Here is an 18,989-nt window from a genome sequence, read left to right on the forward strand (position 1 = left end):
CGGGGCAGAGGGCCTTTATAACTAATAATAGTAAATTTAATTAATTACATAGATATGGGTGAACAGGTGATGTGTCACTGTTGCGAAATGTGGGAGCTGGTGGACCCCATTGAGGCTCACGGTGATTACATTTGCGATAAGTGTTTGCTGCTAGAGGAACTCAAGCTCCATGTTAAAGAGCTTGAGACCGAGCTTCAGACACTGCGACACATCAGGGAGGGGGAGAAGTTCCTGGACTCTATGTTTCAGGAGATGGTCACACCTATGAAGTTAATTACTGCAGATGTAGTCCGTGGTCAGGGACAGGACGGTGTGATTATGAGTGAGGAAGGTACAGGGATCCAGGATGTAGTGTTGAAGGAGACGCAGCCCTTGCTCTTGTCAAGCAGGATCGAGGTTCTTACTCCCTGTGAGGGCGGGAGCGGGGACTGCAGGGAGGATGAGCAACCTGGCCACAGCACCATGGTACAGGGGGCCATTCAAGTGGAGGGAGTAAAAAGAAATGTTGTAGTGGTAGGGGATAGTATCATTAGGGGGATAGATAGGGTTCTCTGCAGTCAAGAGTGGGAGTCCCGAAGGCTGTGTTGCCTGCCCGGTGCCAGGGTTAAGGACATCTCTTCTGGGCTGGAAAGAAACTTGGAGTGGGAGGGGGAGGATCCAGTTGTCGTGGTCCATGTTGGTACAAACGACGTAGATAGGACAAGGAAGACGGTTCTGTTAAAGGAGTATGAGCAGCTAGGGGTCAAATTAAAAAACAGAACCTCAAGGGTAATAATCTCTGGGTTATTACCTGAGCCACGAGCGAATTTGGCTAGGATAAATAAAATTAAAGAGTTAAATGCGTGGCTCAAAGACTGGTGTGGGAGAAATGGGTTTTGCTTCTTGGGACACTGGCACCAGTACTGGGAGAGGAGGGAGCTGTTCCGTTGGGACGGACTCCACTTGGCCAGTGCTGGGACTAGAGTCCTGGCGAATCATATAACTAGGGCTGTAGAGAGGGCTTTAAACTAATTAGTGGGGGGGAGGTTTCTAGAGAGCAAATAATAGAAATGACAACAGAGAAGGTCATAGACTTAGGTAGCAGTGGGGGAATTAAAAAACAGAACATGTCAGGAAGGGACAGAAGGTATGGCGTAAAAAGTAAAGTACTAAAAAGGGAAAAAACAAGAACTAAGTGTTACAAAACATATTTGAAAGTTCTTTATCTGAATGCACGTAGCATTCGTAACAAAATGAATGAGTTAACGGCACAAATAATGACATATGGGTATGATCTTGTGGCCATTACAGAAACATGGCTGCAGGGTGACCATGACTGGGAATTAAATATACCAGGTTATTTAACAATCAGGAAGGACAGGCAGGAAGGGAGAGGAGGTGGGTGGCTATGTTAATAAAGGAAGGAATCACTATAATAGAGAAATGATATTGGGTCAAAGGAGCAGGATAGTGAAACAGTTTGGGTGGAGATAAGGAATAATAAGGGGAAAAAAACACTAGTGGGTGTAGTCTATAGGCCTCCGAACAGTTGCAACTCTGTTGGACGGAGTATTAATCAGGAAATAGTTGAGGCTTGTAATAAGGGAACAGCTATGATTATGGGGGATTTTAATTATCATATTAACTGGACAAATCAAATTGGGCAGAGCAGCCTTGAGGATGAGTTCATTGAGTGTATTAGGGATGGGTTTCTTCAGCAGTATGTAACTGAACCGACCAGGGGGCAAGCAACCTTAGATTTGGTCCTGTGTAATGAGACAGGATTAATTAAAAATGTCCTAGTAAAGGATCCCCTTGGAATGAGTGACCATAACATGGTTGAATTCCATATTCAATTAGAGGGTGAGAAGGTTGGATCTCAAACAAGCGTGCTGAGCTTGAATAAAGGCGACTATGAAGGTATGAGAGCGGAATTGATTAGAGTGGACTGGGAAAATAGATTAAAGGGTAAGACGGTACATGATCAGTGGTGTACATTTAAGGAGTTATTTTACAACTTCCAAAAAATATATATTCCACTGAGGAAAAAAGGGTGTAAAAGAAAAGATAGCCATCCGTGGCTAAGTAAAGTAATTAAGGATAGTATCCGACTAAAAACAAGGGCATATAAGGTAGCCAAATCTAGTGGGAGGATGGAAGATTGGGAAGTCTTTAAAAGACAGCAAAAAATAACTAAAAGATTGATTAAGAAAGGGAAGATAGATTATGAAAGTAAATTAGCAAAAAATATAAAAACAGACAGCAAAAGTTTCTATAGTTATATAAAAAGAAAAAGGGTGGCTAAAGTAAATGTTGGTCCCTTAGAGGATGAGACCGGGAATTTAATGGTGGGAAACATGGAGATGGCAAAAACGCTGAACAATTATTTTGTATCAGTCTTTACAGTAGAGGACACTAAGAATATCCCAACACTGGACAAACAGGGGGCTCTAGTGGGGGGGGAACTAAATATGATTAAAATCACTAAGGAAGTGGTACTTGGTAAAATAATGGGACTCAAGGCGAATAAATCCCCTGGACCTGATGGCTTGCATCCTAGGGTCTTGAGGGAAGTGGCAGTAGGGATTGTGGATGCATTGAATTATCCAAAACTCCCTGGACTCAGCAAGGGTCCCGGCAGATTGGAAAACTGCTAATGTAACACCCTTATTTAAAAAGGGTAGTAGACAGAAGGCTGGAAACTATAGACCTGTTAGCCTAACATCTGTGGTTGGTAAAATGTTAGAGTCCATTATTAAGGAGACAGTAACAGGACATTTGGATAAACATAATTTAATAGGACAAACTCAGCATGGTTTCATGAAGGGGAAGTCATGTTTGACAAATTTGCTTGAGTTTTTTGAGGAAGTAACATACAGGGTGGATAAAGGGGAACCAGTGGACGTAGTGTATTTAGACTTCCAAAAGGCATTTGACAAGGTGCCACACAAAAGATTATTGCTCAAGATAAAAAATCACGGGATTGGGGGTAATATTCTGGCGTGGGTGGAGGATTGGCTCTCTAACAGAAAGCAGAGAGTTGGGATAAATGGTTCGTTCTCAGATTGGCAACCAGTAACTAGTGGTGTTCCGCAGGGGTCAGTGCTGGGTCCCCAACTCTTTACAATCTATATTAACGATTTGGAGGAGGGGACCGAGTGCAACATATCAAAGTTTGCAGATGATACAAAGATGGGACGGAAAGTAGTGAGTGAGGAGGACATAAAAAACCTGCAAAGGGACATAGACAGGCTAAGTAAGTGGGCAGAGATTTGGCAGATGGAATACAATACTGGAAAGTGTGAGGTTATGCACTTTGGCAGGAAAAATCATAGAGCAAGTTATTATCTTAATGGCAAGAAACTGGAAAGTACTGTAATACAAAGGGATTTGGGGGTCCTGGTGCACGAAACTCAAAAAGTTAGTATGCAGGTGCAGCAAGTGATCAAGAAGGCCAATGGAATGTTGGCTTTTATTGCTAGGGGGATGGAATATAAAAACAGGGAGGTATTGCTGCAGTTGTACAAGGTATTGGTGAGACCGCACCTGGAATACTGCATACAGTTTTGGTGTCCATACTTAAGAAAAGACATACTTGCTCTCGAGTCAGTACAAAGAAGGTTCACTCGGTTAATCCTGGGGATGAGGGGGTGGTCATATGAGGAGAGGTTGAGTAGATTGGGACTCTACTCATTGGAGTTCAGAAGAATGAGAGGCAATCTTATTGAAACATATAAGATTGTGAAGGGGCTTGATCGGGTGGATGCGGTGAGGATGTTCCCAATGATGGGTGAAACTAGAACTAGGGGGCATAATCTTAGAATAAGGGGCTGCTCTTTCAAAACTGAGATGAGGAGAAACTTCTTCACTCAGAGGGTGGTAGGTTTGTGGAATTTGCTGCCCCAGAAAGCTGTGGAAGCTACATCATTAAATAAATTTAAAACAGAAATAGATAGTTTCCTAGAAGTAAAGGGAATTAAGGGTTACGGGGAGCGGGCAGGAAATTGGACATGAGTCTAGGTTCGGAATGGGTAGTGGAGTGGGCCCAGGGGCCGTGTAGCCTGGTTCTGCTCCTACTGTGTTCTAATTCTGTTAGATTTCAGGAGATGGTTTAATTCCTGTTCCTGGCTGGGGTGGAGATCGCCTTTACAGAAGGTAAGTACTGTAGAAAATATCGGGACAGAGTGATCTCCTGGAAGAATTTCGATCGCCTAGATGAGTCGGAGAGGAATTTCCCAGATTTTTTCCCCCCAAATTGGCCATTGGGTCTTTTATCTGGTTTTTCGCCTCTCCCGGGAGATCACATGGGTTCGGGTGGATGGAGAGTGATAGAAGATTTGAGGTTAGGATCAGATCAGCCATGATCTTATTGAATGGTGGAGCAGGCTCGAGGGGCCGATTGGCCTACTCCTGCTCCTATTTCTTATGTTCTTATGAATCCAATCGCAGCTCCAGCGCCGCAATGTGGTCTGCCAGTAGCTGCAGCTGGATACACTTCCCGCACACATGGTCGTCAGGGACACAGGAAGTGTCCCTGAGTTCCCACATAGCGCAGGAGGAGCATGCCACGAGGCCAAGCTCTCCTGCCATGACTTACCCTTTAATTAATTGAAATTAAATTAAATCAAATCAATCCCACCAATTACACTACAGTTAAATGATATACTTAAGGGGCCTGGTTTACCAACAGCCCCCGCTACACCACAGAGACCTTAAAAACTATAAACCAGAGTTAAAGTTTAAAAAGAGAGAAATACTCACCAACCAATCACTTACCTGCATCCTGGTTATTTTCATGTTATTGTACCTTGGTATATTGGATCGCTTGGGTCCAACACATAAAGGAAAACTGGGTGGGAAAATCACACACCCATCAGGGAGCCTGCCCAATCTACTATCGATAAATTGGACAGAAAAGGTTGGATTGTTACCAGTGTGCAGTCCTCCCTGCCCCAAACAATCCAATACGCCCAGGCGCAATAACAGAAAAATCTTCTCCGTCGTCTTTCTCTATTCACCCTATCAAAACCCTTCAGCATTTAAAAAAAACTCCAACAAATATCCTCTTAGCCTTTTATGTTCTAATAAGAATAGCCCCAGTATCTCGGTCTTTCCTCGTAGCTAGCTTCACATGCCTGGCATCATCCTGGTGAATCTATGCTGTGCACGCTCTATGGCTTTAATCTCCATTCTAAATGGAGTGTCCAAACAACTGTGGCCAAACCATTGTTTTGTAGCAATTTATTTGTACTCTGTGCCTCATTATATAAAACCCAAAATGTTGTTGGCCTTTTTTATGGTCCCAACTACTTGCCTTCGTACCTTCATGGAACAGTTCCATAAATGCTTCAATTACAGGCCTTATTTAAATATTAAAACAAAACCACTGCACCATGTGACTGAGTAACTGTCTGGAAAACTGTATACGATCAAATTCCCGTGAAGGCATGGCAGTATCACACAACGCCTCCGCCTATCTGACACACCAGTGGAAACAATCCTAGCAGCTGGAAAATTTCTCCTATTAACGACCAAATTCCGATACCAAACTCCACCAGTATGGCAGAGCCGGGCCTAACTGCGTCAACTGCGAGGAATGTCGACCTCACCCCCAAGACAGGATCATTAGCATTATTGAGCCAGGCACATCAAGAGCGCCTGTCCCAATGGAGGCCTGGAATGTCGGGGCAGCTCCAAGCACATTCTCAGCAGGCATAGGTTCTGTTGTGCCTATCAGGTATTCTACTGGGGGGAATTTCCCAGGGAAGCCCGAGAGCTCACCAGACACGGTCCCTTGATATAGGTGGCAGATCCACCCTCTCCTCTCCCCACCGGAATTGCCTAGACATTCCTCCGCATTTTCTGTCTCCACGGATCTCGCCTCCCCTCACTCCACACAGCAGTTATTTCTGAGATACACCCAGGGCCGAAGCTGAATATTGGGCCCTAGGGGGCAAATGTTACCAGTAAGCGCTCTTGGCATGAAGCCCCATTCACTTTGCATTGCTAGTGGATAGCTTTGCTTGTCAGCAGTGCACAGCAGCCCATCATAATTCACCTATCCAGAGAGATCCTAAAGTCCCACCTTTCCAGCATCCACCAGTTTCTTAAATGATGCCAGGCTTTTCACATCCACCACTCTTTCTATATGAATATGCCGTTCGTTTATCACGCATTGTGTGAAGACCAGTCTCCTGACTTCAGTCCTATATTGCCTTTTATTAGTTTGAACCTGTGTCCATGCCGCATTCCATCAATTTAATTTAATTTTAAGTAATGATCTGGATTTACCTTTTCCATTCCTCTATCTTATAAAAGATCACCTCTCTGATGCCTCTTTTCCATGCTGAAAAGTCCAAGGCCTAGAAATTGGTTCCCGTCTGCTGGGCATCTCATCAGCGAAGCCCTTTTGAATTTTGCTGCCAGCGATGCAGGTAAGTCTTGCAAAGGGGTGACTAGAAGAGGATGCAAGGGGGCTGATTGAGAGAGGTTGGTGGGGGGTGATCAGGAGAGGGGTCGAGGGAGCGGTCGGGAGGAGGGCATCAAGGTAGTGATTGGGAGGAGGGGTCGAGCAGTGATGAGGAGGAGGGGTCAAGCAGTGATTGGGAGGAGGGGTCAAGCAGTGATTGGGAGGAGGGGTCGAGGGATCGGGAGGAGGGGTCGAGCAGTGATCGGGAGGAGGGGTTGAGCAGTGATCGGGAGGAGGGGTCGAGGGATCGGGAGGAGGGGTCGAGCAGTGATCGGGAGGAGGAGTCGAGGGATCGGGAGGAGGGGTCGAGCAGTGATCGGGAGGAGGGGTCGAGGGATCGGGAGGAGGGGTCGAGCAGTGATCGGGAGGAGGGGGTCGAGGGATCGGGAGAAGGGGTCGAGCAGTGATCGGGAGGAGGGGTCGAGCAGTGATCGGGAGGAGGGGTCGAGCAGTGATCGGGAGGAGGGGTCGAGGGATCGGGAGGAGGGGTCGAGGGATCGGGAGGAGGGGTCGAGGGATCGGGAGGGGTCGAGCAGTGATCGGGAGGAGGGGTCGAGGGATCGGGAGGAGGGGGCGAGCAGTGATCGGGAGGAGGGGTCGAGCAGTGATCAGGAGGAGGGGTCGAGGGATCGGGAGGAGGGGTCAAGGGATCGGGAGGAGGGGTCGAGGGATCGGGGGGAGGGTTCGTGCAGTGATCGGGAGGAGGGGTCGAGGGATCGGGGGGAGGGTTCGTGCAGTGATCGGGAGGAGGGGTCGAGGGATCGGGATGAGGGGTCGAGGGATCGGGGAGGGTTCGTGCAGTGATCGGGAGGAGGGGTCGAGCAGTGATCGGGAGGAGGGGGTCGAGGGATCGGGAGGAGGGGTCGAGCAGTGATCGGGAGGAGGGGTCGAGGGATCGGGAGGAGGGGTCGAGGGATCGGGAGGAGGGGTCGAGCAGTGATCGGGAGGAGGGGTCGAGGGATCGGGAGGAGGGGTCGAGCAGTGATCGGGAGGAGGGGTCGAGGGATCGGGAGGAGGGGTCGAGCAGTGATCGGGAGGAGGGGTCGAGGGATCGGGAGGAGGGGTCGAGGGTTCGGGAGGAGGGGTTGAGGGATCGGGAGGAGGGGTCGAGGGATCAGGGGGAGGGTTCGTGCAGTGATCGGGAGGAGGGGTCGAGGGATTGGGAGGAGGGGTCGAGCAGTGATGGGGAGGAGGGATCGAGTGATCGGGAGGAGGGATTGAGGGATCGTGAGGAGGGGTCGAGCAGTGATGGAGAGGAGGGGTCGAGGGATCAGGAGGAGGGGTCGAGCAGTGATGGGGAGGAGGGATCGAGTGATCGGGAGGAGGGGTCGAGGGATCGGGAGGAGGGGTCGAGCAGTGATCGGGAGGAGGGGTCGAGGGATTGGGAGGAGGGGTCGAGGGAGCGGGAGGAGGGGTCGAGGGATCGGGAGGAGGGGTCGAGCAGTGATCGGGAGGAGGGGTCGAGCAGTGATGGGGAGGAGGGGTCGAGGGATCGCAAGGAAGGGTCGAGGGATCGGGAGGAGGGGTCGAGCAGTGATGGGGAGGAGAGGTCGAGCAGTGATGGGGAGAAGGGGTCGAGGGATCGGGAGGAGGGGTCGAGCAGTGATCGGGAGGAGGGGTCGAGGGATCGGGAGGAGGGGTCGAGCAGTGATCGGGAGGAGGGGTCGAGGGATCGGGAGGAGAGGTCGAGGGATTGGGAGGAGGCGTCGAGGGATTGGGAGGAGGCGTCGAGGGATCGGGGGGAGGAGTCGAGGGATCAGGAGGAGAGGTCGAGGGATCGGGAGGAGGGGTCGAGCAGTGATCGGGAGGAGGGGTCGAGGGATCGGGAGGAGGGGTCGAGGGATCGGGAGGAGGGGTCGAGGGATCGGGAGGAGAGGTCGAGGGATTGGGAGGAGGCATCGAGGGATCGGGGGGAGGAGTCGAGGGATCAGGAGGAGAGGTCGAGGGATTGGGAGGAGGCGTCGAGGGATCGGGGGGAGGAGTCGAGCAATGATCGGGAGGAGGGGTCGAGGGATCAGGAGGAGGGGTCGAGCAGTGATGGGGAGGAGGGATCGAGTGATCGGGAGGAGGGATTGAGGGATCGCAAGGAGGGGTCGAGCAGTGATGGAGAGGAGGGTTCAAGGGATCGGGAGGAGGGATCGAGGGATCAGGAGGAGGGGTCGAGCAGTGATGAGGAGGAGGGGTCGAGCAGTGATGGAGAGGAGGGGTCGAGGGATCGGGAGGAGGGGTCGAGGGATCGGGAGGAGGGGTCGAGCAGTGATGGGGAGGAGGGATCGAGGGATCGGGAGGAGGGATTGAGGGATCGGGAAGAGGGGTCGAGCAGTGATGGAGAGGAGGGGTCGAGGGATCGGGAGGAGGGATCGAGGGATCGGGAGGAGGGGTCAAGCAGTGATGGGGAGGAGAGGTCGAGCGATCGGGAGGAGGGGTCGAGCAGTGATGGAGAGGAGGGGTCGAGGGATCGGGAGGAGGGGTCGAGGGATCAGGAGGAGGGGTCGAGGGATCGGGAGGAGGGGTTGAGCAGTGATGGAGAGGAGGGGTCGAGGGATCGGGAGGAGGGGTCGAGGGATCGGGAGGGGTCGAGCAGTGATTGGGAGGAGGGGTCGAGGGATCGGGGGGAGGGGTCGAGCAGTGATCGGGAGGAGGCGTCAAGGGATCGGGAGGAGGGGTCGAGCAGTGATGGGGAGGAGGGGTCAAGCGGTGGCCAGCAGCAGCCGGTGGTTTTAATATGGAGCCAGGGCGAGCACTCCTGCTTCCCCCGGCTCCACATTAAGGTAAGTATTTTTTAATAGCTTAGTGCTAATTCATGAGCCCTGCAAACGCTTAATCCCACTCCACTGCTATAATAATGGTAAAGTTGGACTGCCTTTCCATCATTAAGTTATGGTCAGGTTGGTCAGTGGACAGGTACCTATATCAGGTGGAGCACCTACTGAGAGGGGAGAGGTCCAGAAGTTGTATCCTTGACAATCTAATGAAGATGACAGCTGGCAAGTCACAAAGAATGGCCCTTTTCCACTGGCTGACAGAAGGATGTTGGCCTATAAGTATCTAGTGGACCCCACTTTTGCTGAATTTTTGGTGCCATGTGCGCAAAATGGGCTAGTGTTTGATTTCCTGGTGTCATTATTTTTCAACTTGATAAATACAAAAACTCAGAATAAAAGAAAATCAGAACTGCTCTAAAAAGTTAAGTCAGTTGCAAACATTTTAAACAACTTCGATGTAATCATTCTGCACTGATCCACATTAGCTATGCTTTGATGTAGTTCATCCTGCATTGATGCATATTCACATTGCTTTGGTGCAATTTATCCAGTAGTGACCCATATTAACTATATTTTGGTGTAGTTCATTCTGCACTGACCCACATTCATGGTGCTTGGAAGCCAGATTGAAATAACTGAACTTTTTGAGAAATCAAGTAGGACTGAGTAATCGGTTATTTAGCTCTTTTACTCATTCGTCATTCAAGTACATGATGAGGACTCTATACACCACTTTCATTTTTTCTGTGTCTATCTGCTCCCTCTTGAATGAGGAATGTGTCCAGTTTTTGAAAAGTCAATACTTCTGATTGACAATGAGAGCTAAATCCTGAAAAGGACATGGATTTAGATGCTGGATACTCCGGACTGTGCCTACAAGAATCTCTGTCCAAACACCTGTGATGATGCTGAAGATTCCACCAATCTCCATAAATGCCTTGAATCCACATTCAGTTCCTTCATTCCCATTAGATTCCAGATGATTGTCATCCTCACTGTTCCCCTGGTACAATAGCTTTTATTATGACCTCAAATTTGCTGTTTGTAACCTCAAACGTAGCTACCTCGTGATTGGCCGACTTATTGTCACTCCCTTTCTTCAGCACCATTTGCCAACTCCCCTGTTGGAGAGTTGAAGAAACTCTAAACTCTTCTCCACTACCAACCTTCTACTCCCCCTTCTGTTTCCTTCATCCTCTCCTCATGTTCTAAATGAGAGCAACTTAAGACTTCTTCTTGGTCAAAATTGAGCCTATATACAGTAAGGCCTCTGCCCCTCCTGCCATGCCCATTTCAATCTCCTGCTCCTTCCTTCCCCTAAACTGTCCCTCCAATCCCTCTTTATTCCATAGATTGGGCCTCAGCTATTTACAATCTATATTAATGATTTAGATGCAGGGACTGAGTGTAACATATCCAAGTTTGCCGATGATACAAAGTTAGGTGGGAAAGTAAGCTGTGAGGAGGACGCAAAGAGGCTGCAGAGAGATATAGACAGGTTGACTAAGTGAGCAAGAACTTGGCAAATGGAATACAATGTGGGGAAGTATGAAGTTATCCACTTTGGTTGGAAAAACAAAAAAACAGAATATTTTTTGAATGGTGAGAGACTGGGAATTGTTTGCATTCAGAGGGAGTTGGGTGTCCTTGTACATGAAAGTTAACATGCACGTACAGCAAACAATTAGGAAAGCAAATGATATGTTAGCTTTTGTTACAAAGGGATTAGAGTATAAGGGCGCTAACGGGGCGCAACGTAACTAGCACCTGGGCGCGGCGCCGCCAATGCCTCCCGCGAAATTCAGCGGGAGGTTAGCAGCGGCGGTAGCCGTTAGCGCCCCGCATCATCACCATACGCAGCGCCCCGCTCGCGCCCTGGCCGCGATCTTCGGTAGCGCCCCCTGACATACTGCCGGACGCTATGTCCGACGGGGTCAGGGGGGTCTACCTGCGGCCAGGGCAGCGCTAATTAAAGGTGAGGTGCCAGGTGGCCATTTTTGTTGCTGACCGTCTGCCAACACCTGCCCCCGTTGCCATCTCCGGCCTCCTCTGCAGCCCCCCGTGGAGTGCTGGCTGTGCTCCGTGAGCCCGGTACTTCTCTTGAGTGCGGGTTCTTTTGCCGGCACTCCAATCTCTGCTGGCCCAGCTGGGCCCCGGGTCGCGCTGCGCAAGGCCCCTCCCCTTTAAGAAGGGTAGAATGGCCTGCAGTACCGCGACGTGCCGCATCGCCCCAAGAGGGAGGCGGGGCGCTTCCAGTAGCGCTCCGCTTCCCACTTGGGGCGCTACCATTCAATTTCAGCCGCGGGGGTGCTTTTAGCGCCCCAGCGAAGTTAGTGCCCCAAAGGGGGCGCGACTCAATTTTTCCCCCTAAGAATCTTACTACAATTATACAGGGCCCTGGTGAGGCTACACCTACTGTGTGCAGTTTTAGTCTCCTGAAGGAAAGACATACTTGCCTTAGAGGGACTGCAACGAAGGTTCACCAGACTGGTGACTGGTTCCTGGGATGAGAGGATTTTTTTTTATTTGTTCATGGGATGAGGGCGTTGCCAACATTTATTGCCCATCCCTAATTGCCCTTGAGAAGGTGAGCCACCATTTCAGAGGGCAGTTAAGTGTAAACCACATTGTTGTGGGTCTTGAGTCCCAATTAGGCCAGACTGGGTATGGACAGCAAATTTCCTTCCCTAAAGGACATTAGTGAACCAGATGGATTTTTACGACATGTTTCTTGGTCACCATTACTGGTACTAGCTTTTTATTCCAGATTTGAACTCACGTCTCTGGATAATTCGTCCAGGCCTCTGGATTACTAGTCCAGTGACATAACCACTATGCTACCGTACCCTGATTGCCATCAAGGGAGTGCAACAAAGGTTCACCAGACTGATTCCTGGGATGGGGGGATTGTCCCATGAGGAGAGATTGAGTAGACTAGGCCTATATTCCCTAGAGTTTAGAAGAATGAGTTGTGATCTCATTGAAATATGTAAAATTCTTAAGGGGCGTGACAGGGTTAATGCTGAGAAAATGTTTCTCCTGGCTGAGGAATCTAGAAAATGGAGTCACAGTCTCAAAATAAGGGGTCAGCCACTTAGGACTGAGATGAGGAGAAATTTCGTCACTCAAAGGATTGTCAATCTTTGGAATTCTCTACCCCAGAGAGCTGTGGATGCTCAGTCATTGAGCATATTCAAGACAGAGGTTGAGACATTTTTGGGAACTAAGGGAATTAAGGGATATGGGGATAGTGCGGGAAGGTGGAGTTGAGGTAGAAGATCAGCCATGATCTTGTTGAATGGTGGAGCAGGCTCGAAGGGCCAAATGGCCGACTCCTGCTCCTGTACTTATGTTCTTATGTTCTTAGCCCTATCTCCACCTCCATTCTAATCAAACTTATATTATCCATGGAGTCCATCACCTGCTCCTTTGACCTCCCTTACCTTCAGGCTCTTGACTACCCAGTTTCCCATCCTCAGCCTTTGTTCACAGTAGTGTTCTGCCCACATTGTAGGCTGTGCATGCCCAAATTTCCAATTTGTACTGCTAGGGGCCAAGAGCCAAGTGTAATGTCTTGAGACAGCTCCTCACTGGCAGCTTGGATTCATAAAATTTAGCCCAACAATTAAAAAAGACTGACAGCCATTTCTTTTCACCCCTTATGGTAAGTTTATTTTTAAAGCACCTCAACTACAGATACTTCATTGCTGAGGGGATAGAAGATAAAAAGAAGGCATGCCAGGGAGATCAGCAGGCTTCAGACCATTCTATGGATCTTGGCGCATCTACATCCCAATGGTTCACTTTGATGCAGGTCAGTAAGAGACAGCTTTGTCATCTACAGCAAGGTCACCTTACAGTATTTGCATCAAAGGACAGCACTACCAGTCACTGGCAAGATCGCCACTTCCTTCAATTGTTGTGTCTATGGTTCATATCTTGCTACCACTGCAATATTAGGTACTGTATGGATCAAAGAGGTGACTGATATGCTGATCGGCATGGCCAGCACTTTCATCTCCTTTCCCACTGAATGCCACGACACACATATCCAATTTCACCACACTGGTGCACTTCTGAAAGTGCAACGTGATGACTTCTCCCATATTGGTTCCCAGTTACTGTAGACAGTGTTCAGTCTACCTGCCACAACCTGGCAGGCATGGTGCACTGCTGTCCTCTGGGGAGGGTTCCTTGCAGTGCCAAGCAGACTAGGCCACCAAGCACCCACCTCATGTAAGAGAATGTCCACATCACCATCCATTAAACAGGGGGATGGAGGCATTTTCTCACAGCCTCCACATTGTGCCAGCTGTCCTTTTGACTTCAACCATCAGTTCTTGCCTTCCTTCCCTCATACAGCCTTTGCAAAGGCTTAAAAATACTGTGAGCATGTTTTGAGCATTGAAAAAATGTTTCAATGTTTTTTCTCCCCTGTATACAGCCTTTTCTGCACAAGGCACATGCTGCACTGGAAGCACAAATAAATGATTAAAATGAGCGGACCTTGCCAAATCCAGCAAGGTCAGCTCCCCACTCCTGTTACACATCTGCATTTATGCAGATGCCGTTTCCCACAGGATCCCAGAATCGGCACTATAGTCAATCCGAACAATTTTCTGGAGAAACAGGAAAACTTCCACGTTACAAGAAATCCAAACCAAGCCGATTAAAATTGAGTTGATTTAGTGTTGCCCTTAATCGCCGTTAAGTTGTGGAATTCAGTCAGCCAAACGGCACTCAGTGAACAAACCTGGATCATCTTTCAGACATCATGGGGATAATCTCCCGACATTGCACTGCCGATGGCCAATAGTCCAAAGTAAGGAAATTACCCCTCATGGTCCAAACTGCCACAGCACGCTGGAGTTGACTTTGATTTGATCTTTCCATTTCTTACTAAACAATAAATTTGTTCTTGTGATATACCAGAAAGGAAGCTTTTTTGTGCATTGGAAGAGCTTTAACCAACTTACCAATAGAAGTGTTCTTCCATCATTTTTGTAATGGCTCTTGAGATGGCTCTTTCACTGGAATCCAGGTGTTTATTTAGGTTAACGCCCAGTTTATCTTGAAGAAAATCAATAATGAATTCTGTGCCTGATACTTTTTGATGATTGTATTCAATCCATGGCATCTTTCCTTGAGGAGAGAGTTTGCCATCAAAGTAATTCTAAAAAGAAACCGGAACAGCATTTTAGGAATACATACAAATGTCTTTTTATTAGTATTTTAAATAAAAGGCGAATATACTCTTGCCCGTCTGGAAGACACTTCTCTACATTTATTAGTGAAATGAGTTGGCCATTGGCTATATAGTTTTTAATAGGTCCAAAGCATAAAATTGCTTGAAAAAGCAATACTAAACTGGCATTCTGAGAGGGCAAAAGAGTGGCTTGCATGGGAAGTAGAAAAAATGGCACAGGTTAGGGAAGAGTACAGGTTTACTCTACAGGGATGATGTTCTAACTTTGCGTTGCCAGCAGGGAGCTTTGCTCACTGGCATTGCATGTCTGGAATCCAAGTAGCTGATTTTCCATTTTGCACTATCAGTGGGTTAAGCTTCTTGCCAGCAGAATGAATTTGGAAAATGATCCCCTATACTGTACTTAATCTTGAATGCATGATGCTAAAACAAAGTGCAAAAGTGGAAAATGTTTACAATTTCCAGCACCAACATCTTTACCTTTATTAGCATAATAAACATTCATCCACCATGACAAACTTACACTTGGTCTAACATACTTCTAACCCAGTCAGTCCTATCTGCAGGGCAGCTGTAGTTCGCCTGACACATCTGTCAGTCTATTATGTGCTGTCACTAATAATAGTGTTAACCCATATCATTTATTATTTCATGTTTATAATTTAGTTATTAAATTTTTTTTTTAATGACCTTGGGTTGAGAGGGTTAAAGGAATAAATGAGATGGCTTTAGTTACCCAGGCAGCATATTGAACTAATCCCAATGACAGTATTAGATTATTGTCCTAAACATGTTTTTGTGACCACAGAGAGACATGTTTCACAAATCACTGTATTTGTTCCATCAATGATCTTCTCAAGGGCTCAAACCACTGTACAGTACAAGATCAACAACACACCAGGCCTGAGTTTGGACTGGTGTTCATGAATATTTGCATTTGGTGATAGTGTAGATGGTTCAGTGAATTAGACTGTACACTTAGTCAGATATAACATTTGTCAATTACAGCAGTGTTCACAGTTTGTGTTTCAGTGCATTTTAATGAGCTTCACTACAGCTTAAGAAAATAACGCTGAATTATTTTAAAGTCAGCACATATGGTATATTTATGCTGACTTGAACTGTACCAAGACGTGGGAGGCATAGTGCTGGGAACTGCATGTCCAAATGTCATGACCAAAAAAAAAATACTGCAACATTTTTCTGAACATGGCAAGGAGCCCTTGCAAACTGTGTAATTTATTGTAGAGCAGTTTATGTCCCTTCCCGACTCAAAACAAAATGAAAATAGGAAGAATGGCTATTAAATCGATGGCTGGAGAGTCGGGTGGGGGTCTAGAGAGTCGGGTGGGGGGCTGGAGAGTCGGGTGGGGGGGCTGGAGAGTCGGGTGGGGGGCTGGAGAGTCGGGTGGGGATCTAGAGAGTCGGGTAGTGGACTGGAGAGTCGGGTGGGGGGGCTGGAGAGTCGGGTGGGGGACTGGAGAGTCGGGTGGGGGGCTGGAGAGTCGGGTGGGGATCTAGAGAGTCGGGTAGTGGACTGGAGAGTCGGGTGGGGGGGGCTGGAGAGTCGGGTGGGGGACTGGAGAGTCGGGTGGGGGGGCTGGAGAGTCGGGTGGGGGGCTGGAGAGTCGGTAAAAGAAAAAAGAAAATTTTTAAACAATGTGATCTATTGGACTGGTTTCGATCACCTGAGGGGGTCAGAGAGGAATTTTCCAACAGTTTTATTTCCTTTATTGGCCCTGGGTTTTTTCCTTCTCTCGGGAGATTACATGGTTGTGGCGGGGGCACGGTCGGGGGGGCGCGGTCGGGGGGGGCAGGGGCGTGGGGCGGGGGCGCGTGGCAGGGTCGGGTGGCGGGGGCGGATGCGGGGGTGGGGGGCAGGTGTGCGGGCGGGGGGCAGGTGGCGGAGTCGGGGGGCGGGGACAGGTGGCGGGGGCGGGGGCTGTGGGGCGGGGGCAGGGAGTAGAGGCATGGGCGGAGGGCAGGGGCACGGGCAGGGGCACGTGGCGGGGTCGGGGGTGGGGGGTGTGGGACGGGGTGCGGGGGCAGGGGTGGGGGCAGGGAGTAGGGGTGTGGGCGGGGGGCAGGGGCACGGGCAGGGGCACGTGGCGGGGTCGGGGGCGGGGGGTGTGGGGCGGGGGCAGGGGCAGGGAGAAGGGGCGTGGGCGGGGGGCAGGGGCACGGGCAGGGGCACGTGGCGGGGTCGGGGGTGGGGGGTGTGGGACGGGGTGCGGGGGCAGGGGTGGGGGCAGGGAGTAGGGGTGTGGGCGGGGGGGCAGGGTCACGGGCAGGGGCAGGTGGCGGGGTCGGGGGTGGGGGCGGGGACAGGTGGCGGGGGGCGGGGGGGTGTGGGGCAGGGGGCAGGGGTGGGGGCAGGGAGTAGGGGCGTGGGCGGGGGGCAGGGGCACGGGCAGGGGCAGGTGGCGGGGTCTGGGGTGGGGGCGGGGGCAGGTGGCGGGTTTGGGGGCGCGAGGGTTGGAAGTGTCTAATCATATTCCAGGCATCAAGAGTGTGAGGCAGGTTTGATGGACCAGCTGGTCTTTTCCAGCAGCAGCGCCAACCATTTTTCCTTGGCACAGTGCAGAATATAGCGAAATCGGCTCCGGTTACATCAAAATCGATTCTGTAATAATCGATATTAACCCCATAATCCTGCAGCATCATCCTAGAGCTGAAAAGTTTAATTTCCCAATTCACTGTTGGCTATTAGCAATAGTCAGTGCGAAGTTCTTTAAAGATCCAGCCATGCGTCCCCTGAGCCTATCTGTCACCATTTACCAACAGCAGATCTGATCAGAAAATGGCTCCAGTTGTAAAGAACGCCATTAGTCTAAAGTTCAAAGAAGCAGACGTTTACTTATCATAAAAGAAATTGCGTGCAGGAAAACGTAGGCCCTGAATATCCTTGGACTTTTAGCCGCTGCGGGCAGTAAACAGGGTTTCTGCCACACTTCCTGCAAAGTTACAGAGGTGCGTTGGTGGGGAGTCCGAGGCAATTCATTTTTGGGAAAGCTTTAAATTCAGAAAACAGCAGAATGGCTAATGCTTTAAGTTTCGAGTGCTATTAATTGGCGTACGTGATGTTTCAGTTAAGGAACAGTAATCATTAGTGTTGCATTTGAACCTTATCAGAAAGTGTGCACTGGTATTTATATAATGCCTTTAACATAGACATTGGCCAGGAATTTTCTCGGAGCTGCTCCCATTTTGCCGCCATAACTTTATCGGAAGTGCTGCAGAAACCCCATTTATGCCCGTAAAGTTACAGCAGCGGAGCGAGAGCAGCTCCAAAGAGCTGCCTAGCCAATGTCCCAAGGTGCTTCACAGAGGTGGAATAGACGCCAAGTGGTAGAAGAATTAGGGAAGATGATCAAGGCAGGTCATAGGGGTGGGGTTTTAAAGAGGCTTTTTAAGGTAAAGAGAAAGAGGCAAAGGCGTTGAGGGAGAGTCCTAGATCTTAGAAATCTGAAAGCTGTGCTATCAATTGTGGAACAGAGGGAGGGTGGATGTGTGAACGAGTGCACAGGCACAGAGAAAGTTGCAGAAGTAGGGCAAAGCTAAGATCTGCAAATTTCTTCACTAAAGATGCTGCTCAAAGTACCATTTTCTGCTTGGCGTGAGTGAAGTGAGCAGAAAATTGTCGCTAATCCAAAAATTTAACCCCTATTTTTACTAAAACTTAGGCAGGGCTGAATATATAAAAAGATAAAAAGACTATGCTGAAATAATGACAGGAAATGTTGGGAATATACAGCAGGTTAGATTGTCTCACTGGTAGCGGCTATTTTTCAAGCATAAAGTGTCCATAACCGATCAAAATATGAGTGATGACACCTTCCCCTTTTCTGAAGACTCCCCACCTGGCTATGCTTTCCACCAGCTGCCCTGCTCAAACCGCTGCGGTGGCAGTGTAGCCCTGATCACCAAATGTTATCTTGCTCTGTCTCCCTACCCCCGGTACCTTCTCCTCCTTTGAGCATCTCACCTTGTTCCACCTCTCTCACCTTTCTTTTAAAATCCTCGTTCTCGACCGCCCACCCAAATGCCACGCCAAGTTTCTCACTGAGGGATCTTCACTGCTTTCCACTCTCAGCCTCTGCACTGAGCGACTTCTCATCCCTGGTGATTTCAACTTGCATCTTACCTCACCTTGCCCTCTCTCCTCCGAGTTTACTGCCCTCCTGTCCTCCCTTAACCTCTCCCTCAATTTAAACGCACCTATCCATATTTATGGCCATCCCCTCAACCTTGCAATCTCACGCGGCCTCCCAACTCCCAAAAAGTAAATCACAGATAAGGCCGTCTCTGATCAATTCCTTGTATCCCTCTCCACTCACATCCCCCTTGCCCCTTCCAACACCACTTCCTTCTGTGTTTGCCCCTGAAAAAAATTCTCTCCCAAGCCACTTACCAAGGCACTTTCAAATTCCCAACTGTCTAGCTTTTGGCCCTCCATTCGCCACAATATTTCACCTCAATCACACCCTCACCTCCAACTTTGATGCCCTTGTCCCCAGTAAAAGCCTTACTCTCTCTCACCCTGGTACGGCCCCTATCTCCACTCCCTTAA

At 49.2% G+C, this 18,989-nt stretch overlaps 1 protein-coding gene across 1 annotated transcript in view; it reads right to left on the minus strand.

Moving 5' to 3' along the window:
* faxcb (failed axon connections homolog, metaxin like GST domain containing b) overlaps positions 1 to 18,989 on the minus strand; it is an 80,633-nt gene that overhangs the window by 45,841 nt on the left and 15,803 nt on the right. The window contains exon 3 of the mRNA XM_085997435.1: positions 14,190 to 14,386. Coding sequence (XP_085853561.1) covers positions 14,190 to 14,386 — 197 coding nt within the window. The remainder of the gene's footprint in view (positions 1 to 14,189; positions 14,387 to 18,989) is intronic.

Source organism: Somniosus microcephalus, chromosome 9, assembly GCF_052327205.1.
Source record: "Somniosus microcephalus isolate GS21.2 chromosome 9, FLI_Smic_1.0, whole genome shotgun sequence".
In the NCBI taxonomy this organism is placed as follows: Eukaryota; Metazoa; Chordata; class Chondrichthyes; order Squaliformes; family Somniosidae; genus Somniosus; species Somniosus microcephalus.